This window comes from Heptranchias perlo, chromosome 10 (assembly GCF_035084215.1).
Source record: "Heptranchias perlo isolate sHepPer1 chromosome 10, sHepPer1.hap1, whole genome shotgun sequence".
Classification (NCBI taxonomy): domain Eukaryota; kingdom Metazoa; phylum Chordata; class Chondrichthyes; order Hexanchiformes; family Hexanchidae; genus Heptranchias; species Heptranchias perlo.
In genome coordinates, this window is record NC_090334.1 from 1,832,701 (window position 1) to 1,859,994 (window position 27,294).

The 27,294-nt window shown below is 43.7% G+C and overlaps 1 protein-coding gene across 3 annotated transcripts in view; it reads right to left on the bottom strand.

Annotated features, from left to right (window-relative positions):
* tmem62 (transmembrane protein 62) overlaps positions 1 to 27,294 on the bottom strand; it is an 80,659-nt gene that overhangs the window by 22,079 nt on the left and 31,286 nt on the right. For all 3 annotated transcript variants that reach the window (XM_067991116.1, XM_067991118.1, XM_067991117.1), the window contains 3 exons: positions 13,264 to 13,386; positions 11,147 to 11,302; positions 6,755 to 6,914 (listed from right to left, as the gene is read on the bottom strand). In XM_067991116.1, coding sequence (XP_067847217.1) covers positions 6,755 to 6,914; positions 11,147 to 11,302; positions 13,264 to 13,386 — 439 coding nt within the window. The remainder of the gene's footprint in view (positions 1 to 6,754; positions 6,915 to 11,146; positions 11,303 to 13,263; positions 13,387 to 27,294) is intronic.

The window sequence follows — 27,294 nt, forward strand, 5'->3', positions numbered from 1 at the left end:
GGGGGGAGGAGCTAAATACGATTAAAATCACTCAGGAGATGGTACTCAGTAAAATAATGGGACTCAAAGCGGATAAATCCCCTGGACCTGATGGCTTCCATCCTAGGGTCTTGAGGGAAGTGGCAGTAGGGATTGTGGATGCTTTGGTGATAGTTTTCCAAAATTCCCTGGACTCAGGAGAGGTCCCGGCAGATTGAAAAACTGCTAATATAACACCGTTATTTAAAAAGGGTAGTAGGCAGAAGGCTGGAAATTATAGGCCAGTTAGCTTAACATCTGTGGTGGGTAAAATTTTGGAGTCTATTATTAAGGAGACAGTAACGGAACATTTAGATAAGCATAATTTAATAGGACAAAGTCAGCATGGCTTTATGAAGGGGAAGTCATGTCTGACAAATTTGCTTGAGTTCTTTGAGGATATAACGTACAGGGTGGATAAAGGGGAACCAGTGGACATAGTGTATTTAGACTTCCAGAAGGCATTCGACAAGGTGCCACATAAAAGATTATTACTCAAGATAAAAAATCACGGGATTGGGGGTAATATTCTGGCATGGGTGGAGGATTGGTTATCGAACAGGAAGCAGAGAGTTGGGATAAATGGTTCATTTTCGGACTGGCAACCAGTAACCAGTGGTGTTCCACAGGGGTCGGTGCTGGGTCCCCAACTCTTTACAATCTATATTAACGATTTGGAGGAGGGGACCGAGTGCAACATATCAAAATTTGCAGATGATACAAAGATGGGAGGGAAAGTAGAGAGTGAGGAGGACATAAAAAACCTGCAGGGGGATATAGACAAGCTGGGTGAGTGGGCGGAGATTTGGCAGATGCAATATAATATTGGAAAATGTGAGGTTATGCACTTTGGCAGGAAAAATCAGAGAGCAAGTTATTTTCTTAATGGCGAGAGACTGGAAAGTACTGCAGGACAAAGGGATCTGGGGGTCCTAGTGCAAGAAAATCAAAAAGTTGGTATGCAGGTGCAGCAGGTGATCAAGAAAGCCAACGGAATGTTGGCTTTTATTGCCAGGGGGATAGAATATAAAAACAGGGAGGTATTGCTGCAGTTATATAGGGTATTGGTGAGACCACACCTGGAATACTGCATACAGTTTTGGTCTCCATACTTAAGAAAAGACATACTTGCTCTCGAGGCAGTACAAAGAAGGTTCACTCGGTTAATCCCGGGGATGAGGGGGCGGACATATGAGGAGAGGTTGAGTAGATTGGGACTCTACTCATTGGAGTTCAGAAGAATGAGAGGCGATCTTATTGAAACATATAAGATTGTGAAGGGGCTTGATCGGGTGGATGCAGTAAGGATGTTCCCAAAGATGGGTGAAACTAGAACTAGGGGGCATAATCTTAGAATAAGGGGCTGCTCTTTCAAAACTGAGATGAGGAGAAACTTCTTCACTCAGAGGGTGGTAGGTCTGTGGAATTTGCTGCCCCAGGAAGCTGTGGAAGCTACATCATTAAATAAATTTAAAACAGAAATAGACAGTTTTCTAGAAGTAAAGGGAATTAGGGGTTATGGGGAGCGGGCAGGAAATTGGACATGAAGCTGAGTTCGGATCGGTCAATGCCCTGTGGGTGGCGGAGGGGGCCCAGGGGCTGTGTGGCCGGGTCCTGCTCCTACTTCTTGTGTTCTTTAGATTTGTGGTTGGGATCAGATCAGCCATGATCTTATTGAATGGCGGAGCAGGCTCGAGGGGCCGATTGGCCTACTCCTGCTCCAATTTCTTATGTTCTTATGTTCTTAAAATTCGTTCATGGGATGTGGGCGTCGCTGGCGAGGTCGGCATTTATTGCCCATCCCTAGTTGCCCTTGAGAAGGTGGTGGTGAGCCGCCTTCTTGAACCGCTGCAGTCCATGTGGTGAAGGTTCTCCCACAGTGCTGTTAGGAAGGGAGTTTCAGGATTTTGACCCAGCGACGATGAAGGAACGGCGATATATTTCCAAGTCGGGATGGTGTGTGATTTGGAGGGGAACGTGCAGGTGGGAGGTGCTGTCGAAGAAGCCTTGGTGAGTTGCTGCAGTGCATCCTGTGGATGGTGCACACTGCAGCCACAGTGCTCTGGTGGTGAAGGGAGTGAATGTTTAGGGTGGTGGATGGGGTGCCAATCAAGCGGGCTGCTTTGTCCTGGATGGTGTCGAGCTTCTTGAGTGTTGTTGGAGCTGCACTCATCCAGGCAAGTGGAGAGTATTCCATCACACTCCTGACTTGTGCCTTGTAGATGGTGGAAAGGCTTTGGGGAGTCAGGAGGTGAGTCACTCACTGCAGAATACCCAGCCTTTACTGTGGCTACAAGAGCAGGTCATTTATGTTAAGTTTCTGGTCAATGGTGACCCCCAGGATGTTGATGGTGGGGGATTCGGTGATGTTAACGCCGTTGAATGTCAAGGGGAGGTGGTTAGACTCTCTTATTGGAGATGGTCATTGCCTGGCACTTGTCTGGCGCGAATGTTACTTGCCACTTATCAGCCCAAGCCTGGATGTTGTCCAGGTCTTGCTGCATGCGGGCTCGGACTGCTTCATTATCTGAGGGGTTGCAAATGGAACTGAACACTGTGCAATCATCAGCGAATTGGATATCTCATACTTGGATAGAGAGGGACATATTCGGGACACCCAACATGACCTCAAAATAAAGTCACGTCTTACAAATTTGATTATATTTTTTGAAGAAGTCACCAAGACGGTGGATGAGGGAAGCCCAGTAGACATTGTCTATTTAGACTTCCAAAAAGCTTTTGATAAGGTATCGCACAAGAGGCTTCTCTCCAACGTCGAAGCCTCTGGTATTAGTAGTAAAATATCGAGCTGGATTGAGAACTGGCTGGAAGGCCGCAGACAGAAAATAGTTACAGGTGGGTTTGGATCTGTTTGGAGACCAGTCACTAGTGGTGTCTCATGGGGATCAGTGCGAGGACCGTTGCTCTTTACAATTTTTATTAATGATCTAGATATTGGTGTTGGGGGCACAATCAGCAAATCTGCAGATGATACCAAGATCTGTGCGAGTGTCAGGACTGTAGAAGATGCTCGACTGCTTCAGGTGGATCTTGATGTGTTGGGGGATTGGGCTCGTGACTGGCAAATGATGTTTAATTTGGAAAAGTGCAGTGTTATGCACGTGGGCAAGGCAAGTGCTCAACATGCATACACCCTTCAGGGAACAGTATTAGACCGGGTGGAGAAATAGAGAGATCTGGGCATTCTAGTGCAGAGATCTCTGAAGGTTCATGACCAATGCCGTGAAGCGATATCTACAGTGAAGAGTGTGTTGGGGTGCATTTATAGGACAATTGACTATAAGACTAAGCATACTAATTTGTCCTTGTACAAGACCTTGGTCAGGCCTCAGTTAGAATACAGTGTCCAGTTTTGGTCTCCTCATATGGTGGGTGATAGAGGCTTTGGAAAGGGTGCAGAGGAGGGTCACAAGATTAATTCACAGCTTGAAGCATCTTAGTTATCAAAATAGGCTAAAAGAGTTGGGACTCTACACTTTAGAGAAGCACAGACTTAGAGGTGACTTAGGCTAATATAAAAACAGATAGCAAGAGTTTCTATAGTTATATAAAAAGAAAAAGGGTGGCTAAGGCAAACATAGGTCCCTTAGAGGATGAGACCGGGAAATTAATGGTGGGAAACATGGAGATGGCAAAAATGCTGAACAAATATTTTGTTTCAGTCTTTACAGTAGAGGACACTAAGAATATCCCAACACTGGACAAACAGGGGACTCTACGGGGGGGGAGGAGCTAAATACGATTAAAATCACTCAAGAGATGGTACTCAGTAAAATAATGGGACTCAAGGCGGATAAATCCCCTGGACCTGATGGCTTCCATCCTAGGGTCTTGAGGGAAGTGGCAGTAGGGATTGTGGATGCTTTGGTGATGGTTTTCCAAAATTCCCTGGACTCAGGAGAGGTCCCGGCAGATTGGAAAACTGCTAATGTAACACCGTTATTTAAAAAGGGTAGTAGGCAGAAGGCTGGAAATTATAGGCCAGTTCGCTTAACATCTGTGGTGGGTAAAATTTTGGAGTCTATTATTAAGGAGACAGTAACGGAACATTTAGATAAGCATAATTTAATAGGACAAAGTCAGCATGGCTTTATGAAGGGGAAGTCATGTCTGACAAATTTGCTTGAGTTCTTCGAGGATATAACGTATAGGGTGGATAAAGGGGAACCAGTGGACGTAGTGTATTTAGACTTCCAGAAGGCATTCGACAAGGTGCCACATAAAAGATTATTACTTAAGATAAAAAATCACGGGATTGGGGGTAATATTCTGGCATGGGTGGAGGATTGGTTATCCAACAGGAAGCAGAGAGTTGGGATAAATGGTTCATTCTCGGACTGGCAACCAGTGACCAGTGGTGTTCCACAGGGGTCGGTGCTGGGTCCCCAACTCTTTACAATCTATATTAACGATTTGGAGGAGGGGACCGAGTGCAACATATCAAAGTTTGCAGATGATACAAAGATGGGAGGGAAAGTGGAGAGTGAGGAGGACATAAAAAACCTGCAAGGGGATATAGACAGGCTGGGTGAGTGGGCGGAGATTTGGCAGATGCAATATAATATTGGAAAATGTGAGGTTATGCACTTTGGCAGGAAAAATCAGAGAGCAAGTTATTTTCTTAATGGCGAGAGACTGGAAAGTACTGCAGTACAAAGGGATCTGGGGGTCCTAGTGCAAGAAAATCAAAAAGTTGGTATGCAGGTGCAGCAGGTGATCAAGAAAGCCAACGGAATGTTGGCTTTTATTGCTAGGGGGATAGAATATAAAAACAAGGAGGTATTGCTGCAGTTATATAAGGTATTGGTGAGACCGCACCTGGAATACTGCATACAGTTTTGGTCTCCATACTTAAGAAAAGACATACTTGCTCTCGAGGCAGTACAAAGAAGGTTCACTCGGTTAATCCCGGGGATGAGGGGGCGGACATATGAGGAGAGGTTGAGTAGATTGGGACTCTACTCATTGGAGTTCAGAAGAATGAGAGGCGATCTTATTGAAACATATAAGATTGTGAAGGGTCTTGATCGGGTGGATGCAGTAAGGATGTTCCCAAAGATGGGTGAAACTAGAACTAGGGGGCATAATCTTAGAATAAGGGGCTGCTCTTTCAAAACTGAGATGAGGAGAAACTTCTTCACTCAGAGGGTGGTAGGTCTGTGGAATTTGCTGCCCCAGGAAGCTGTGGAAGCTACATCATTAGATAAATTTAAAACAGAAATAGACAGTTTCCTAGAAGTAAAGGGAATTAGGGGTTATGGGGAGCGGGCAGGAAATTGGACATGAAGCTGAGTTCGGATCGGTCAATGCCCTGTGGGTGGCGGAGAGGGCCCAGGGGCTATGTGGCCGGGTCCTGCTCCGACTTCTTGTGTTCTTTAGATTTGTGGTTGGGATCAGATCAGCCATGATCTTATTGAATGGCGGAGCAGGCTCGAGGGGCCGATTGGCCTACTCCTGCTCCAATTTCTTATGTTCTTATGTTCTTATGTTTATAACAAAAACAACTTGCATTTATATAGTGCCTTTAACATGGTAAATGACGCTTCACAGGAGCAATTATCAAACAAAATTTGACACCGAGCCACATAAGGAGATATTAGGACAGGTGACCAAAAGCTTGGTCAAAGAGGTAGGTTTTAAGGAGCATCTGAAAGTAGGAGAGAGAGGTAGAGAGATGGAGAGGTTTAGGGAGAAAATTCCAGAGCTTAGGGCCTAGGCAGCTGAAAGCACAGTGCCAATAGTGGAGCGGTGAAAATCGGGGATGCACAAGAGGCAAGAATTGGAGGAATGCAGAGATCTCCAAAGGTCGTACGGCTGGAGGAGGTTACAGAGATAGGGAGGGGCATGGAGGGATTTTAAAACAAGGATAAGAACTTTAAAATCGAGGTATTGCCGGAATGGTCAGCAAGCACGGGGGTGCTGGGTGAACAGGATTTCAGGACTTGGTGCAAGTAAGAATACAGGCAGCAGAGCTTTGGATGATCTCAAGTTTACGGATGATGAAAGGAATAGATTGTGTTCGATTAGATAGTTTGTCCCAAATAAAAGGGTTAGGGAGGTCCAATTACATCATGACTGATCTGTACCTCAACATCTTCCCACCTTTGCTCTCTTGATAACCTTACGAACAAAATTCTATCAATTTTAGTCTTGAAAGCAACAACTGACCCCCAGCATCAACAGCCTTTGTGTGAAAAAGTGCTTCCTGATTTTGGTCGGCCTAGCTCTAATTTTAAGATTATTCCCCCTTGTTCTGGATTTCCCCACCAGAGGAAATAGTTTCTCCGTATCTACCCTATCAAATGCTTTTATCATTTTAAAGATATCAATTGGATCAACCTTCTAAACTCAAGGAAATAGTCAAGTTTGTGGACATTGTCCACATCTGTGGAGACTGAAGAGGGACAGAACAGATGTTAGCAGTGATGCCCTCCACAGCCAAATATCCTGCTGACACTCACATGAAAATGACTAATTGGGCAGGGTGACAATATAGAGTGGCTGGTGCCTCTGGAACTGTACCTGCACACATCAACAAAGAGGGGGAAAATTAGGTTTGGTGGGGTGGAGAAAGAGAGCACAAACAATCTTTTAAGGATCTTGTGAACTGGTAATTTTTTACCCAAATCATTGAACAGCAAATTTATTCATACACGGATTCGTGCAAACAGTCTCACAACAGGCATGTCAGTGAGAAAAATGTGTATCTTGTTACCTGTGCTCGGACTTCAATGTAGTGCATTCCACTACTGTAATCCTCGGCCCTCCAGAGGAGCGAGAAGAGTGGGCCTCTGATGTGGACCGCACTGCCTATAGTCATACCGTCAATACTGACCAGGACCGAGGTAATTTGTGACGGGGAGAAGACTAGGATCCTAAGGAGGAAATATAAACCTCGTTATCAGCAATAACTAAATTACAAAACCGGATTAAATCCCCCAGTTGATAATTGTGTACTTTTTACTGGCCACTGAATTTCAAAGTAATCCACTGCAAACTTAAGGAAGGATGTCAAGGACTTGAGAGAGGGTGCAGAGGAGATTTACTAGAATGGTGCCAGGAATGAGGGACTTCAGTTATGTGGAGAGACTGGAGAAGCTGTGGTTGTTCTCCTTAGGGCAGAGAAGGTTAAGGGGAGATTTAGTAGAAGTGTTCAAAATTATGAGTGGTTTTGATAGATTATCATAGTATGTTGCAGCACAGAAGGAGGCTATTCGGCCCATTGTGCCTGTGCCGGCTCTTTGAAAGAACTATTCAATTCGTCCCAATCCCCTGCTCTTTCCCCATAGGAGTAATTGTAAACAATTTTACAACACCAAGTTATAGTCCAGCAATTTTATTTTAAATTCACAAGCTTTCGGAGGCTTCCTCCTTCCTCAGGTGAACGATGTGGAAACATCGTCCACATCGTTCACCTGAGGAAGGAGGAAGCCTCCGAAAGCTTGTGAATTTAAAATAAAATTGCTGGACTATAACTTGGTGTTGTAAAATTGTTTACAATTGTCAACCCCAGTCCATCACCGGCATCTCCACATCATGACTCCCATAGGAGTAGACAGGGAGGAATTGTTTCCACTGGCACGAGGGTCGGTAACCAGAGGACACAGATTTAAGATAATTGACAAAAGACCCAGTGGGAGATGAGGAGAAGTTGTTTTTTTTTTATAAACGCAGTGAGTTGTTCTGATCTGGAATGCGCTGCCTGAAAGGGTGGTGGAAGCAGATTCAATAATAACTTGCAAAGGGGAATTGGATCAATACTAGAAAAGGAAAAATTTACAGGGCTACGGGTGTAAGATTCTGTGATTCTATAAATTGGCTCTTGATTGTGGATTTGTTGCACGCATTCAAAAAGGAGCTGGATGAGTGAGGAACATATCGAGTTACATAAGGTAGGTGGGTTAACAGCAGGGATGCCAACCCTCTAGGATTGCCCTGGAATCTCCAGGAATTAAAGATTAATCTCAGGGACACTGCTGCGAGCGATCCTGGAGAAAAATCATAGGGTCATTAAAAAAATGTTTTTCTCATTCTCTTTGAACACTTTTGTTTATTGGTTATAAAAATATTGGAGATGGGTGGGGGGGGGAGGAAACGATTGTTTGATTGACACTCAGGAATCATTGGGTAACAAGAGTCTGTTCACTTTCCAATTGGCCGTGGGAAAGTGGGGCACTGCGAGGACGGACGTGTTAGGTGACCAATGGCAGGGTGGTTGGAGGTCATGTGATAAAATCTCCCAGAATACGTCCAACCAGAGTTGGCAACCGTGGTTAATGGGGGATTGTAGCACCAGTCACCTCAATCTCTGGAGTTTGTTTGATTGTCTGTAGGGGCGTGGGGGTGGTCAGAGAGGAATTTCTCATTCACTTTTGTTTTTTGCCTCTTCCTGATGATTGCAGGGGAGGGGTGTGTGGAACAGGTTTGATGGGGATGCGTAGTTTACAACGTGTTGGGATGGGACAGGCTTAATGCACCATCTGGTGTTGTCCTGTCCTTTATTGTATGCTCATATGAACCTTCAGTAATGATGTGACGACAACTGATTTGTTCCTTGTGAACATCAACCTCCATCAATGCTCCCCAAACAAACAAAGGCCTCGGAAACTGAACTAAACCACTCAGGAGAGCTCATAGTAAAGGAATTATTACAAACTGGTGATCCTGGCATGATTTTAAGGCAGTAATCTCACCAGGGTGCAGATGACTGTTATAAAGTATTCAAACGTTGGTTTTGTGGTTTGAGATGTCAACTGAACCCCTCATTTTAGGTTACTGACTTGTGGTCACTCTCAAATATCCATTGTACTCTTCCAACAGGGACTTCCTGCTAAGTTTCTCCTCACTCTAGAACAACAACAACTTGCATTTATATAGTGCCTTTAACTTAGAAAAAACATCACAAAATGCTTCACAGAGCCAAAGGACCCAATAGCTGGGTCATAGGAGGGTTTTAAGGAGGGTCTTAAGGGAGGAGAGGGAGGTGGAGAGGCAGAGAGGTTTGGGGAGAGAATTCCAGATCATAGGGCCTAGACGGCTGAAGGCAATGATGGACAAAGGGAGGGTGGGATGCACAAGTGGCAGAATCAGAGGGACAGAGAATTTGCGGGATGGGGGAGGATTGTAGGGTTGGAGTAAGGCCAGAGAACTGGACAGTTTTAGCCGAGAGGCTCAGTATCAAATTGAGCAGCTCTATACATGGGTCCAATCACTTGGGGAGGAAATGAAGGGGATGTTCTTCCTCCCCCTTTTTTTTGTGATATGGTTTATATTCCTCTTCTCTCCCCTGCTCCAGCTCCAAACCCCAGAATGATCCATAATGTTCCTCTCCCAACTCTTTTTATAGGTGTTTGGGATTCTGCCTCTGATATTTTCAGAAAATCTACGAGGGACTTGAGAAACATTCACTTCAGCCCTTGAATTATATATCTCTGGTGGGGGGAGGGGGAACCTAACCATCATGATGGAAAGAGGATACATTTTGCCAGAAAGCTGCAGGCAACTCTCCACCCATTAAATCTACCAATAATGTAAGCTGGGGCTGCCCACTGCGATGAAATGGCATGGCAGCTTATAACTTTACCTATGAGCTGCACCATCAAGCCACAGCCTGCTCTTGCATACCTCCTGTTGATACCTCAGGCCGGCAATGTCAAAAGTCAGGAATATGTTCTCTTGCTCTCTTTCTTCGTTGGACAATGATGCACAAAATGGAATGTAATTACCCTGTAAAGCTTAAGAAGGTGGTGGATTCCAAGCTGAGCTAGCAGCTCAGATGTGCAAAAATAGTCCTTCACTTCACCATCTCTCCGTCCCAAACATCTGTTGAGGTGTGGGCCGTGGTTCAGTGGTAGCACTCTCGACTCCGAGTAAGAAGGTCATAGGTTCAAGAGACTTGAGCACATAGTCTAGGCTGACAATCCCAGTGCTGTACTGAGGGAGTGCCGCACTGTCAGAGGTGCCGTCTTTCAAATGAGACATTAAACCAAGGTCCCGTCTGCCCTCAGATGGACGTGAAAGATCTTGTGTCACTATTCGAAGAAGAGCAGGGGAGTTCTCCCCGGTATCCTGGCCAATATTTATTCCTCAACCAACATCACTAAATCTGATTATCTGGTCATTATCACATTACTGTTTGTGGGATCTTGCTGTGCACAAATTAGCTGCCGTGTTTTCTACATTACAATAGTGACTACACTTCAAAAGTATTTCATTGGCTGTAAAGCGCTATGGGACGTCCTGAGGTCGTGAAATGCAAGTCTTTTCTTTTTCTTGTCAAACACTAGTGCTTTTCCACCAATGAAAATTGAAAGTGTTGCATTTGCAACTGCTCAATTTAGAGTCTGCCATGGAAATGAGCATATTCTGCATTATTCCATGGGTGACATCATTACCATTAAATACTCTGTATCCAGCAAAGAAAATGCCATCAAATGACCGAATACTGCACTGGAGTGTTGGCCTAGATTATGCATATAGCATGGGGGTCGAGCTGTAAGTGTGCGTGCTCCTAACTGAGTCCTAACCATGTGTCTCACTGGCCAGCTCCATCTATATGAAGCAGCCAAAACGCACCACTTTAGATTAGACTGAGGTGAGTGGTTTCAGCTCGACAAAGTGATGAGAACTGCTATCATTAAGAATATGAGCGATGACAGAATAAATGGATGAAAGTGCTCAAGCAGGTAAGGGGTGTAGTGGTTATAGACTTGCAACCTAAAGGTTTAGAGCTCATATCCCACCATAGCAAGTTTGTGTAATTAAATTCAATAAATCTGACCCAAAAGGTTCACCCATATCCTTCAAGGAAGGGAACTTGCCACCCCCACCTGGTCTAGTCAACATGTGATTCAGGATTGGGTGGAAAGGACAAATCTTGTATCAGGAATACAAGGGTTGACACTCCACATTTTAATTTTCCACAGGATATGCATGTTGACTGCACGCTGGGAATCTGGGCTTGGTAAAATAAACAATGATCGTGCATTGATCTTGTAACTGTCACACTATTAAAACTGCAAATCATTTGACTGAAGACTCGTTTTGGAAAAAAAAAGCGACCAAAAGGAATGTAACTGAGAATAACAGAAGAGAAGCCAGCTCATACCTGATGTGTGTAGAGTGTTTGATTTTCCCCAGGGGCTCATGTCCAGGGCTACTATACAGAGTGGACTTTGGATTTGTGATGAGAGTTGCTGGCCACTTGTCAAACGTCAGATCCACAAAGCTAAACAGATCGTGGTCAAACGCCAGGATACGGTACCTGCCAGGAGCAAACCAACAAGGACATAGACTTTTTAGGAATGGGACAACACCTTTCAGCCCAAACAAACCCAAGTACTAAACTGACCGACTTTGGGTGTGACCAGAAGACGACTTTATCCTCCCATCAAAAGCAGTGACTAAGCTCTCCAGGTGACCCGACTGATTCCAGCCCAGGAAGGTTCAGGTTTGATTCCTGATCTATGATGAATTTGCCGAGTCATGGACTGGAAAAACAATTGGCCAGATTCAACTCTTGTGATCGTGTCCCTTTGTCTCCTCCTTGATCCTTTCTGTTGCTGACTACTCAATCCTCCTCAGACGCCTCTCCTCCACAGTCCATCTCAGTGACATTGCTCACTCCTGCTTTCACTCCTACCTGTTGCACGATAGTTATTACAATGCCTCAAATGGTTTCTCCTCTTGTACCCACACACTTATCTCTGGCGGACCCCAGGGTTCCATCTTTTCTCCCCCCACCACATCACTTCATTATTTACATAATGGCAATGTTATCCTAAAGTATGGAGTCAGCTTTCAGATGTATGCTGCTGATAGCCTACTGTACCTTGTCCCTCAACACTATAGCTGTTGCCAACATCTCCAGTTGCTTATCCAACAGCCAAAACCTCCTCCAGCTTTTAAGGTTGGCAAAGTCCTAAGCCGTCCTCATTGGCTCGACTCCATCCCCCTCCCTGGCTGCCACCTCAGGTTCAGGTCAAAGGTCCCGAATCACGGTGGACTGCGATCCCAAAGTCCACTTCCTCCCCATGTTCAACCTGTTGCCAAGACAGCTTCTTTCTTTTACCTCTGCAACATCGCACACATCCTCTGCCACTGAAGCCCTAATCCACACTTTTAACACCTAGACTCCTCCAACGCCCCACTTCCTGCCTTCCCATCATTCATAGAATACAAGTCATCCAGGAGGCTCTCGGGTCTGTAACCCCCATGGACCCTTGTCCTTGCCGAGCCCCACTGGCTTCCTGTGCCCCAGAAAATCATTTAAGATTCTTGTCCGCATCCCCAAACATGTCCACGGCCTTGCCCCTACAAACCTCTGATCCCCTCCACTCACGCATACTCTCCACTCCAACATCGGCCCACGTCTCATTCTCCACTCATCATTCACCTCTGCCCCCTGGAACTCCCTCCCTCGGCATCGCTGCCTTGCCACCTTCCTCAAGACCCTCCACATTGTGTTTTCTCCCCCTCATTATCTTTGCTTCCCTTACTTCAGGTAATTGGCAAAAGAACCAGAGAAGAGATGAGGAGAATTATTTTTTTTAAACACAGCGAGATGTAATGATCTGTTACGCACTGCCTGAAAGGGTAGTGGAAGCAGATTCAGTATTAGCTTTCAAAAGGAAACTGGATAAATAATTGAAGGGGAGAAAATTGCAGGGCTATGGGGAAAGAGCAGGGGAATAGGACTAATTGGATAGCTCTTTCAACCTGCCGGCAGAGGTATGATGGGCCGAATGGTCTCCTCCTGTGCCGTACAATTCTATGATTCTATGTTTGGTTTATGTCCAGCAGTGACGTCAGCAGAGTGTCCGAGAAAGTGTGCCACTTGTAAACCCCTCCCTCACCATACTTAACACCCCCAGTTCTAAGGAGGGGAAAAGTGCCCCATGGTAATTTGGTATGTGCAGTACCACCTAGGCTCCATCAGGCTTCTTCCACTGATAACTTGGAAAGAGGTGCTGCATATGTGAAACTGTGGGCTTAGACCCATGATTTATCATTCCACCATAGTTAGGAACGTAGGAATTGCTAGACGGAAAAAGATCATGGTCCATCCAGTTTGCCCAGTTCACAAATACCCCCCCGAACACTATGTAGAGTCTCTTAACTGTTATGCTACCAACATAAAACCTTCAACAGTGAATTATGCTAAGAGAACACTGTTCCAAAGTTTTTCTCATGCACTATTTTATTTGTTACTTCAATGATACTAACTTCCGGTTCTCCATCCAGTCGGCTAGCTCCAGTTCCAGTGTCCCTTGTGAGTGTCTGCCGTGCAGAACAGGCATCAGGCCACCCAGTGTGTGCAGGTGTCCACACAGGTATGCAATAGCAGTGCTGTAAAGTATAGAAAAGTTTCATTTGCAAAGCTCGTGCTGCAGGTTTAGTTTGTTTCTCTCCTCCCCTCACCCCTATTAGCTTGTTTGAATTTTTATAGGAACATGGGGGACAATTTTGTAGGAAACAGAGTAGCAGTGAACGGTTGTTTTTCAGTCTGGAGGAAGATGTACAGTGGTGTTCCCCAGGGGTCAGTACTGGGACCACTGCTTTTCTTGATATATATTAATGACTTGGACTTGGGTGAAAAGGGCACAATTTCAAAATTTGCAGATGACATAAACTTGGAAGTGTAATGAACAGTGAGGAGGATAGTGATAGACATCAAGAGGATATAGACAGGCTGGTGGAATGGGCAGACACGTGACAGATGAAATTTAACGCAGAGAAGTGCAAAGTGATACATTTTGGTAGGAAGATTGAATAGAGACAATATAAACTAAAGGGTACAATTCTAAATGGGGTGCAGGAACAGAAACCTGGGGGTATATGTGCACAAATCTTTGAAGGTGGCAAGACAGGTTGAGAAGGCGGTTAAAAAAGCATACGGGATCCTTTATAATAGAGGCATAGAGTACAAAAGCAAGGCAGTTATGATGAACCTTTATAAAACACTGGTTCGGCCACAACTGGAGTATTGTGTTCAATTCTGGGCACCGCACTTTAGGAAGGATGTGAAGGCCTTAGAGAGGGTGCAGAAAAGATTTACTAGAAGATTCCAGGGATGAGGGACTTCAGTTACATGGAGAGACTGGAGAAGCTGGGGTTGTTCTCCTTAGAGCTGAGAAGGTTGAGAGGAGATTTGATAGAGGTATTCAAAATCATGAATGGTCAAGACAGAGTAGATAGAGAGAAACTGTTCCCATTGGTGGAAGGGTCAAGAATCAGAGGACACAGATTTAAGGTAATTGGCAAAAGAACCAAAGGTGACATGAGGAAAAACTTTTTTACGCAGCGAGTGGTTATGATCTGGAATACACTGCCTGAGGGGGTGGTGGAGACAGATTCAATCGTGACTTTCAAAAGGGAACTGGATAAGTACTTGAAGGAAAAAAATGTGCAGGCCTACAGGGAAAGGGCAGAGGAGTGGGACTAGCTGGATTGCTCTTGCAGAGAGCCAGAACAGGCTTGATGGGCCGAATGGCCTCCTTCTGTGCTGTAACCATTCTATGATTCTAACATAGGAACAGGAGTAGACCATTCAGCCCTTGCAGCCTTTTCCTCCATTCAATAAGATCATGGCTGATCTATATCTTATCTCCATCTACCTGCCTTGGTTCCATATCCCTTAATACCATTGCCCAACAAAAATCTATCAATTTCAGTTTTGAAATTATCAATTGACAGCTTTTTGGGGGGGCGGAGTTCCAGATTTCCACTAGATTTTGTGTGAAGAAGTGCTTCCCGACATCACCCTTGAACGCCCTAGCTCTAATTTTAAGGTTACGCCCCCTTGTTCTGGACTCTCCGGCCACAGGAAATAGTTTCTCTCTATCTATCCTATCAAATCCTTTAATCATCTTAAACACCTCAATTAGATCACCCCTTAATCTTCTAAATGCAAGGGATTACAAGCATAGACTATGCAAACTGTCCTCATAAATGAACCCTTTTATGTTCATTAATCAGAAATAATACTGATTCATGATGTACAACAGATTCACACAATGATTTACATTCGAAGTGTATTGATTGCTGTTATGTAGGCTAAGGTTAGGGTGCGAGGTGGTGCTGGGGAATTAATTGTTTCCCCACTGTCGCCAGTGAACACTCAGGTCAGGAGTAAATCTCCCACCACTTAAAAAGTCACACAGATCTTCACAACACTTTGCTATAGAATAGAGGGCATAGTGATGATTATTATAATTGTGTAAACTGGGCATGTTCTCACTAGAACAGAGAAGGTTGAAAGATGTGATATAATTGCTGTTTTTAGGATTCTAAAGGGGCTAGATAATATAGATCATGACAAGCTGTTTCACCTTGTCCAGAACAGTAGAACCAGTGATGGAGAGCTCTGGGAACCACAGGTCTAAAGTCACCTGTTCCTCCCGAGCACATTACACTTACCACATGTCATGTCTCAAATTACTCAGATAAATTATCTAATTTACATTTGAATGAATCAATACTAACTACTTCCACCTTCTCCCTGGGGAATCTGTTCCACTTGCTCACTGAAATATTGTTTCTGCAGATTAGTGTTGAATTTACCCCCTTCCAGCCCGGCAAATAGAAATTAGGTAGATTTCTTTCAGAAAATAACATTTTGGGATCCAGTATATGAGTAATCTGAGACATGACACGTGGTAAGTGTAACAGGCTCGGGAGGAACAGGTGACTTTAGAACTATGGTTCCCAAAGCTCTCCCCCACTGGGTTTTCTCCTCGTGTCATGTCTACTTCTGTTGTAGAGTAATTAGTGGTGCATTGGGTTGGACACTGACTCTTTTACAACAACAACAACTTGCATTTATATAGCACCTTTAACATAGTAACAACATACCAAGGCACTTCACAGGAGTGTAAATCAGACAAAAATTGACACCACGCCAAAGGAGACGACATTAGGGCAGGTGACCAAAAGCTTGGTCAAAGAAGTAGGTTTAAGGAGTGTCTTAAAGGGGGAGAGTGGGGTGGGAAGGTTTAGGGAGGGAATCCCAGAGCTTAGGACCTAGGCAGCTGAAGGCACAGCCACCAATGGTGGAGCGATTAAAATCGGGGATTCACAAGAGGCCAGAATTGGAGGAGCACAGAGATCTCGGAGGGTTGTTGGGCTGGAGGAGGTTACAGAGATAGGGAGGGGTGAGGCCATGGAGGGATTTGAACACAAGGATGAGAATTTTAAATTTGAGGTTTTGATGGACACCTTAATGTAAGTCAGCAAGCACAGGGGTGATGGGTGAACAGGGACCTGGGTACAAAGCCAGCCCAGATCAATGGAATGAAAGTTCCCATTCACTGCCAGCTGTACGGTTTCTACGTAAAATGAACTTGTGTTCTCAACGAAGTTCTTGTTGGGTGGCACAAAACTGCATGAAGTAGCAAATCCTGTCAGAGAGAATGATGAGGGAAGTGGTCGTGTCACACAGTGGCAGAACGGCCTTGCCCTTCTGATGTTGTGGCTGTGGTGGAGTGGAGGGGATATTACTGTGCTGAGAATGACCTGAGAATGCTTGATACTGACACCGGGCATGAAGTTTCCACCTTGGGCCTAACCCGGGAGTTAGACCCGAAAATGCGGCCAATGTCGCGTTCATTTTGCCGATGTCACGTTACGCCCAAGTATTCTCCCAATCTCGTTAGAAAGACCCGAATTTAAAGTGGGCGGAAATCCGGGTAAACAATCAGGGCCCACACTAATATATTTCTTCTTTGAGTCTTAAGATTTAAAGTTTCAACTCACTTCACCATCATTCATGCACATCAGGCACAGCATGTTTAAGAATCTGCAATCGGGGAAGCTTTTCAATTTTTAATGTGACTTATACTGATGCCATAAAAATCCATTCAAAGAAACAGAAAATACAGAGCAGGCCTCAGGATAAATTTTTTTTTAAAAACTCAAAAAAATTCCTGCTGCCCCTGAAAACTGGTGGCATTGAGAATCCCTACGTGGTCAGTTTTTTGGTAAAATATTAAGATGCCTACGTGGCAAAGAAGCAGAATGCAAAATGGTTAGAAAGGGTTAATTAGTTAGTAACTGAGATTGGTACAGGTGGCCTGGCCCCCTGCTGGGCCATATTTTTGCTTAGTCAGCAGGCCTGCATTGTCTTATCAATGATAGGTCTTTGATGTGATTCAAGGACTGGTCTGAATGTCTCCATGTTTATGGCAGATCAATATAGGTAACGAGCTTAGCCAAAGTTGAAAGACATTCCAGGTTGGGGGATAAGGAACAGAAGGAACAGGGAAGAACATTCCAAGTTGGAAGGTGAGGAAGTATCCCCTTTGATGTCCAACAGCAACATGGTCAGCACATGGATTATCTATGATTGGCCGGAAATAATGTAACCCCGCATGGCAACCTGTGCCCGGCTTATGATTGGTGTTGACTCTTGTGTTAATGATGTTCCAACCCCTACTGATTTGTATAAAGGTATGAGTTTTTGTCTTTGTCTCCTTATTCTGTTAGAATCGTTCGGATTCTCTCAGGAATCTGAATTGAAGCTACAGACTAAGACCTGCTATTAAAGTTGTGCTGAACTTTAAAATGTATTCAACTTCAGTTTTTACTGAACCAGACTGAGGGGAAAGAATCCGGATCGTCATTTGGTGGCCCGTACGGGGATCTTAACGGTTGTTCACCGAGAGTTCGCGGAGTAAGAGGCGGATTGTCTCAGACACGGAGGAAGGAAATGGCGCCCCGATGTAAGTAGTCTTAATTTACTACATCGGTTTTCCTCCAATCAGTCAGTCTGACGACGAATCGTCCAATCGCTAACACTCGTGTGGCGTCCTTACAAGATTCAGGTCAGTCTGGCGAATACACAGAAATAGCAGGAAGAGGTCGTGGTCGAATATCACTGAGGGTCAGCTCCGGCTGAGGGTCAGCGTACGTACTGAGTGAATAACTTGTAAGCGGTAGGTCAGTGGTTAATATCACTGAGGGTAGTCAGGGTTCGAATTCCTGGTGATTGGGTATAAACAGGAACTTCGAGTCCCTGGGGATTGGGTATGAACGGGAACTGATTGCTTGTGCTGATCGACTAAGGGAGGAAGTGCCTGTCTTAACCCGCAGCCTTAGACTGGTTGTTAAGAGGGGAGATCCCCCACGCGAAGGTCAGGACCCTGAAGTGGGCGTAGGGACCAAGGGCACTTAGGATTGTGAGGCACAAGCATCAGGTCCGTCCTCAAATTCTGTAATAAGCAACTGAGTGGCGATAATACGGTTGTGTTGACTAGTTGAATAAGAATAAAAGACTGGGGAATGTCAATGGCCATTGGGAGGAACTAAAAACTTAGATGCCGCCAAAAAAGGCTCAGGAATTAATTTGGTAAAATAACAGGTACCACAGCCAAAGAACTAATTGCTTTATGGAGACAGTACTGTCAAAAAAAAATATGGATAGAATTAAGTGACTAGACAAACGTTTAAAAGACAGAGACCCGAAAAAGAAAGGCTCTGTTGTTTAAGTGTACTGTCCCTTTAAAAAGCCTGTCTTGATCAGTGTTTTTTTTGTCGGTGTTGTGGGCCACGCCCCCTTCTTACTGTGTCTTATGTGTTTTCTTCCTTTGTGTAATGTATCTGTCTTGTCGTATGTTTAATTCTGATACTGCTGAATTAAAATTGGAGTTATTGAGGTTAAGTGACCTATTAAATTCTGGTTCTTATAAAGTGTGGGCATGTTAAATTCCAGACATGGGATCTTCAAAAAATTGGCATTTTGAATGTTTATTTTGTGATTGGCTGTGGTTTAAAAAGGTTAAAAATTAACGGGATAGATTAAAAAACTATCTGGTATCACTGTGATAGGAAAAGTCGGAAAGCTGGAACAGCTCGGAGCGTTGATTGTAATCACACCCACTAAAAGTATGTGAAAAAATAGTGTGCAAAAATATAGTATAAAGCAATCCACAAATGTGAGAAGTAAAAAATCAGTCAAACCTGTGTGAAGAGAGATTTTGAAGGTGGGAACTTAATCTCAAAGGGAGAAGGATCAAGTTACTCCAACCACAAGAGCAAGTTAATATTAACCCCTTCCATCCCAAGAAGCCAGACTGTCATGCCAAGAGCAGTTCAAACAGATAGAAATGACCCAGTCGGTTGAGAACTGTCTGAGGCTTGCCCAGAACACAGGTGAACATGAGGTAATAATTGGTATAGGTTATATTAGTAAAATTGTCCCAATTACTCGGAAATGCCAAAGGCTACAATTGACTGAGATATAAGTTTTCACGCTACAGTGAAAAATTGATAAGAAAGGAATGTAAAACAAATCATATGAAAAGGAAGTCCATTGCTTGAGCTATGTACTGACACAGGGTACTAAACACCTATCAGTTTTACCCTGCCACAGTATGATAAGGAAGTTTTGACAAGTTCTGGGGCTATTCAATTTTATTTGAAATTAATAGTAGAATACAAGATCTGACCAAAGAGGGGAGACCTTCCCTGACAAATTATATAACTCACATTGAGAATGCTAAGAAAACTCAACAATTAGATCAACACCTCCTAACTCAAGTGTTAAAACAAAGAGCGACATGGAATGGAGGAGGGACATCGTAAAAAGAGATAGGCAAATATGGAGACGTAAAGATCTGTGATGAGTGATCTAGCTACTGCCTTTGCCTCAGTTGTTAACACCATTGATTTGACAACATTAGATCAAAAGGTCAGAGATTTAGGGTCTCGCATTAAAGATATATTAAAAGATAAATGAAAATACAGATAAGGAATTGTCTGAGGATCAAATGCTGACCATATATTTGCAAAGGATAGCTACAGTGCTAGAAACACATGCCCAAACCATTAATAAATTAATAAAAGAGGAATATAACGTATCTTAGCAGGCGGCTGCTAATGATATCTGCTTAATGTGGTTACATCTTGAAAGCACGGAGATTAGGACTTGGAGTTAGAAATTCCAGTCTGCAGCCCTACGTACATCTGTATGTGGGAGAGAAGTGTTTATTTCAGACAGGCTGCGTGCTTCAGAGAGAGAGCGAGAGAGGGACTAGGCAAATTCTCTCTCCTGTTTTGTTTTCTGAATTTGTTTCGGGTAAAGGGATTATTCCTTTGGATAAATAAATAATAAATGAAGATTTGACAAATTAATCACTTGGGCTCTCAAGAAGAGCCGCAATGGATTTTCTGCGTTTCTTTTAAAACAGGTGACCCTGGTTTTTTTTGGGACCACGTGAGTGTTGATGGTGCAGGATTACCAAGAGTAGTTACAAAGTTACGGTGCAACCTTTGCTGGAGAAATTTGGTCCAGGAAACGATCCAGTGGTGTTAAAGATTTAAGACTTTAGCTGCAGACATCAGCGGATACCAAATATCACAGCGTGGTGATATCAACCTGATTCTCTTCTTTTGAAAACATTTTGATTTGTTTTGTTTTAACCTATTTAATGTCTTCCAAGACAGATTGCTCGAGGTGGGGAGATATGGGCGTTGCATCCAAAAGTAATTACAAGCACTTCATCTCTATTATAAAACCACAAAGCCTGGACAGAATTTGTTTCTGAAATTGGAATTGATAAGAAAAATTTATATAAGTTGCTATTTAAGCCCTCGAGAAAGGAAAAAATTTACTTGTAATTTAAGGGGATAATCAAATTATATTTTAAAATAAAGGAAGTCCAGTCTAAATGGTTCCTATTGAATGCTGTGTATCAAAGAAGAATTCTTTTCGAGAGGGAAGAAAATTTTACATTGACAAGTCCTGTCAGTCCAACAATACTGCTCTCAAGTTGGGATAATTGTGAAATGATAGAAGGGACTCGGGCACAATATAGTGGGATATTTTGGGAAATGAAAAGCGGTTCAAGAAAAATTACATAAGATGAATAAATTTTGGGATATTGGACCGGACTGTAAATATCGTATCGGACAGTAACGTTCCTCCAGGGCTCATGATAGGTAATATAATGGGTTATGTAAAATTGGATGAGAGGAAGTGATTAAGAATTAAAGTAAGAAACAGAGAAATTACACCAAATGGGAATTTCTCTAAAGTCATTGAATTGGGCATGATAAAAAAATCAATCTGGCATAAATATACAATCTCGTGGAAGTCAGGAAAGTGTAGTTGAGAATAGTAAATTGATAGCTTTCTCGGAGATATTTGTGTCCTTGCCTATAATGAATAATGAGAAAACTACACTCAATAGCCTGGCCACTACCCTGACATCGGGACCATGCAGGGGTAGATAAGCACTCTAGACACCCCTGATCTTTTTGATAAGATAACCTGAAAACCTAAGAATGGCTACAGTGGACATAAAAGATACAAATGTATGTTGCCATCATCTGAAACGGAGACCAGGATGAAGAACATGATTACAAAGGCCTATGGCCTGGTGAGCTATTGCAACCACTCTTTAAACAAACCAGTTGCTTTTACAGGACTGAATCCTACAGGACATATGATGTGTGCCATGGAAAATGTTCGGAAATACCATGAGGAAGAAGAGACTGGCCAGCAGAAAGTTAATATCCAAGAACACTAAGCTCATTCCTATGAGATGCTGCTAGTATGCGGAGATACATGAAGAAGATACATTGAAGAATGAGTCTCAGACAGGCTGAGTTACTTGACAACAGCACAACAGGAAAATGGTTAATGTGGTCCAGGCGAGTGGGAAATCCTTTTAAACAAGGCACTGACACATGGTCCATAGAGAAACCAACTAATTAATGAAACAGTCAGGAAACACTGGTATCAATCAAAAGGACTGAAATTAAAGGTTAGGTTCCCATCAGTTAATAATAAAATTGGGAGAAACAATATTTAGAAGATATCCGCACGATGGATACAAAATTACAAGATTATGAGGGGCCCAGATAAAGTAGACAGGAAGTACCTGTTTCCCCTAGCAGAGGGTTCAAGAACTAGAGGACGTAGATTTAAGCTGATTGGCTGGAACAAAATTAAAGGGATGTGTTACTAGACATGTTGTCACTGTGTGTCCACATAGTGTTGGACACAGCCTAGAAGCACAGTGTGGGTTTAATAATACCGGTACCAATCGGGATATTAACTGTACCATGGAGGCCCTAGAGGCGGATCTAAAACCCACTTAAGTGGCATATGCCGGAGAGGGCGAATACTGTGTTACAACTAATTTGAAAACGTTTAAATATGCCAATCTAACTTGTGATATTTTAAGTCCAGAATTCTACTCCATTTCTGAAGTCCTGGTTCGGATTGGACCCGAGGAACTGGTAGAGATACACCGGCATAACCTCACCACCTTACAAGTTTCTGAGAATGTCAGAAAGGACTTAAAAGCATATCAGGACACATTTGGGTATCTGACACCCCTGTTGCCTAAATACTTGAAAGCATTGCGAATGGAGATACGCCTCTCCCAGAAGGTTTATTATAACCTACAACAGGACAATAACAACATTAAGCATGACATTGACCAAATTAAAGTCACCACCTGGTGAAATGACCTCTGGAATTTGGGACTGAATATACAGATCCATCTTTGGATTAGATTAATTTCATATGTATTAGTCGTAGTGCAGTTTGTTGTAATGTGCTTCTTGATTTTCATTGCATGTTAAAAATGTAAGTAGAGGATGAAGGGTTTGGCAAAGATAGTAAAACAGAGCCTGGGTGAGAATGTCCCCATTGTCTCTGTGGTTTCAACTAAGAACACATCTTAATGGTACCGGGAGCAGCACCCGCTGGGGTAAGGTGCATGTAAAAGGGAAAACAATTATAGTTTGATAGGATTATCAGATGCTCTGCCTCTCTTCCACCCGGACTGGTGGCCAACACGAAGGGAACCTGGTTAAGATGAGGTACAGCATCTAACGGGATATAGTAGGGAGAATTTGGATTAAGGGATATAATGGGGAGGGCCCCAATTCACCGGTATAAAATGGTCTGAAAGGTACCATTCAGTCTAGTTAGGCTGGAAACAAAATATAAAGCACCATGAGATATTTGACTATGTTAGCCTTTTCAAACTAACATGAATAGGTTTAGCTGACCAAGGACATTCGCAGCTTACTTGACAGATATTTGGAAGGAGTCTGTTCCTGAGAACAGATAAGAGTACAAAGGCGTATTGATGAAACATGTCTGTGTTCTATTGGGACTTCTCTAGTTCAAGGGCTAGTTATATTCATTGTTATAATTCTTAGTTTATTGCTTACTTAAATGTTGCTGCGCTGCAGAACCTGCAGAACCAGTGAGCACCGTAATAATTGGTTATCATGAAATGATAAAAGGGGGGAATGAGAATCCCTAAGTGGTCAGTTTTTTGGTAAAATATTAAGATGCCTACGTGGCAAAGAAGCAGAATGCAAAATGGTTAGAAAGGGTTAATTAGTTAGTAACTGAGATTGGTACAGGTGGCCTGGCCCCCTGCTGGGCCATATTTTTGCTTAGTCAGCAGGCCTGCATTGTCTTATCAATGATAGGTCTTTGATGTGATTCAAGGACTGGTCTGAATGTCTCCATGTTTATGACAGATCAATATAGGTAACGAGCTTAGCCAAAGTTGAAAGACATTCCAGGTTGGGAGATAAGGAACAGGGAAGAACATTCCAAGTTGGAAGGTGAGGAAGTATCCCCTTTGATGTCCAACAGCAACATGGTCAGCACATGGATTATCTATGATTGGCCGGAAATAATGTAACCCCACATGGCAACCTGTGCCCGGCTTATGATTGGTGTTGACTCTTGTGTTAATGATGTTCCAACCCCTACTGATTTGTATAAAGATATGAGTTTTTGTCTTTGTCTCCTTATTCTGTTAGAATCGTTCGGATTCTCTCAGGAATCTGAATTGAAGCTACAGACTAAGACCTGCTATTGAAGTTATGTTGAACTTTAAAATGTATTCGACTTCAGTTTTTACGGAACCAGACTGAGGGGAAAGAATCCGGATCATCAGCATTGTGAGAGACGCCTGAACAAGTGTGATTGGAGGATACTCCTATTTGAGGTTCATGGGGGGGGGGGGGGTGGTGGGAGGCCAGATCCCGGGGGGGGGGGGAGGGGGGGGGGGGGGGGGTGGGAGGCCAGATCCCTGGGGAGGGGTGGGGGGGGGGGGGTGGAGGGGAGGCCGGGTCCAGGGGTGGGGGAGATTCATTCAGAGGGAGGGTTTGATGGACGGGCGTAAAAGATAGAGTAGACTTGAGCGTGTTGTAGTTACGCGGGTATCTCACTTGCGCCCGAATTTCCGCGATCTTTTAAGCCACGTAATTTATTTTCCCCCCAGATTACGGGTGCTGGCTGCAAATGCGGAGGAAACTCCGAGCCTGGATGTCCAATGTGTGTAAATATTTTGTTCCCCAATGCGAGCATCCCTCACTTTTATGTACCAAAAAAAGCACTCAAATCTCCCCTCCCGGAGTTTGTCGAGTGAAGCAAAGCTTGGAGCTAAACAATCAGCATCAGCAGCAAGTCCTTGTTCCAACTGCAATAGAAAGGCTTAGAATTTATAGAACTATTGAAAAACAGCTGGCTACATACACGCCCTTGAGGGACAGCTTTGTCTGTCAATGGTTCAAGTTTCTCTCTCATGATTTATGATGACATAAGTACATTAAATATGGAAGAAGAGAAAGTATTTAGCAGATCAAGACTACTCCTTCTACAGTCAATATAAGGGCTCCCGCATTCCCAGGTATTCAAATACTCTTCCGTGTCAGCAGCTTAAAATGAACTCCATTGTTCAACCCTGACCAGTTGCATTCCACAAATACATTTGCCTGGCCCAGGCAATGCAGGAATGAGAACCGTTGCAGTTCACTGGGTGTTTGATCATATGTGTTTGCACTTGGTTGCTTTACATTTGTGTGCTGCAGTTCTATGATTAGTCCATTGAATTTCATAGAATTTACAGCACAGGAACAGGCCACTCGGCCCAACTGGTCAGTGCCAGTGTCTATGCTCCACACGAGTCTCCTCCCTTCTAAATCCAAGTTAAATATAACACAAACATCTACATTATCCGCGTCTTGCAACGTTTTAAAACCTGGATCATGTCACCATCCCCTCTCCCTCTCAACTGTTTTCCTCCAGTGAAAGATTCAGTTCTATGGGACTTGCTCAGTGAGTTATGAGGAATTGTCCTCCTTTCTTTGAATCATCTCTAGTGTGTTAATGTCCTAGCGTGGCCTTCTCAATCAGTTCTATTGGGTCAAAATAACATGTTCTGATTTACAATCAAATGCCCACAAGGTGTTCACAGCGTTTGGTTAGCTTTGTTGCTAAGAACTTTACTCGGAGGGAGTGGGATTAATTGGATAGCTCTTCCAAAGAGCCGGCACAACCATGATGGGCTGAATGGCCTCCTTCTGTGCTCTATGATTCCATTTTTTCTTTGCCAATTTTTCTCCTTTACTCCTCTACTGAAGGTGCTGACCTGTACTACAACACAGTTTCACAGGAGCCGCTAGCCCTCCAGTACCTTCCCCTCCCTCCCCAATGACCATTATTCATGTGCAAGTCTAAACATGGGAAACGATATTAGATCCTGATCTTGCCAACTGTTCCTTCTCCCCTGCCCCCCCCCCCCCCCCAACTCCAAAAAAAAAGTGGGATGCTCTGTTTCCATGAGGAAGTCCAATGGAGAAAGGACAAGAATTTGCTTCCTTCTCTCAATTTGAGCTCCGGCAAGCATTTAAATTCACAGCCTCCTGACCAACATGGTGTTACAACCGAGAGCCACAAAAAGTGCATTTAAAACCGGTCCCTTATGGAAGCGAAACATTCCACTTTTTTTTTTGAGGCGGGGAGATTGCAAGTAAAAGGAAGTAACACTGTTTCAGATCCAAGTGTGCATTCAGCGTTTGACTGCCTGCTGTTGGCTGTCCTCCTATGTTGTGGAGATGCCGGTGATGGACTGGGGTTGACAATTGTAAACAATTTTACAACACCAAGTTATAGTCCAACAAAGCTTGTGGATTTTAAAATAAAATTGTTGGACTATAACTTGGTGTTGTAAAATTGTTTACAACAGTCCTCCGATGTGATAGTGACTTACATTTAAATTAAAACACAAATTACTGGACAAGCACGGTAGGTACGTCAGCATTTTGAAAAGAGGAAAGATAGCTTAGGCGTTTCGAGTGGGGACTGTGTCAGGGTCCAGCCCCCCCTGAGCAGAGATACTAACCCACCATTTCTCTCTAAAGCTGCTGACAGACTTGTTGTGCATGTCCAGTGCCGTCTGTTTTTATTTTCCGTTTCCAGGATTTGCAAGTTAAGTGAGAATATGTGGACTCGGAGAGTCCAGAACAAGGGGGCAAAACCTTAAAATTAGAGCTAGGCCATTCAGGGGTGGTCAGGAAATACTTCTTCACACAAAGGGGAGTGGAAATCTGGAAATCCCACCACCCCACAAAAAAAAAATGTGGATGCTGGGGGGGGTCAACGGAAAATTTCAAAACTGAAATTGCTAGATTTTTGTTAGGCTGGGTATTGAGGGATTAGTATCATTGTATTTTACAGCACAGGAGGAGGCCATTCAGTCTATCATGTCCTTGCCGGCTCTTTGAAATTGCCATCCAATCAGTCCCACTTCCCTGCTCTTTCCCCATAGCCATGTAAATTTTTTCTCTTCAAGTATTTATCTAATTCCCTTTTGAAAGTTATTATTGAATCTGCTTCCACCACCCTTTCAGGCAGTGCATTCCAGATCATAACAACTTGCTGCGTTAAAAAATGTTTCCTCATGTCGCCTCTTTTTTTTGCCAATCACCTTAAATCTCTGGTTACAGACTCGTCTGCCCCTGGAAACAGTTTCTCCTTGTTTATCAAAACAGTTCATGATTTTGAACCTCTATCAAATCTCCTCTTAACCTTCTCTGTTCTAAGGAGAAAAATCCCAGCTTCTCCAGTCTCTCCACATAACTGAAGTCCCTCATCCCTTGGTACCATTCTAGTAAATCTCTTCTGCACCCTCTCTAAGGCCTTGACATCCTTCCTAAAGTGTGGTGCCCAGAATTGAACACAATACTCCAGCTGAGGCCTAACCAGTGTTTTATAGAGGTTTAGCATAACTTCCTTGCTCTATGGGCATAATTTTAGCTCTAAGCCGGGGACTCAGCCTGTCTTTAGATATTTGCTTGGGGAACCCGGAAGGCGAGTGAGTGCGTTGCAGTCTATGATTGCCATTCAATTAACGGTAAATGTTTGTGCTTCTGGGTTTCCCACGCGCCAGGCAGCCAGATTGACAGGCTGGCCTTAAATATGATCGGGGGGGTGGGGTCCAG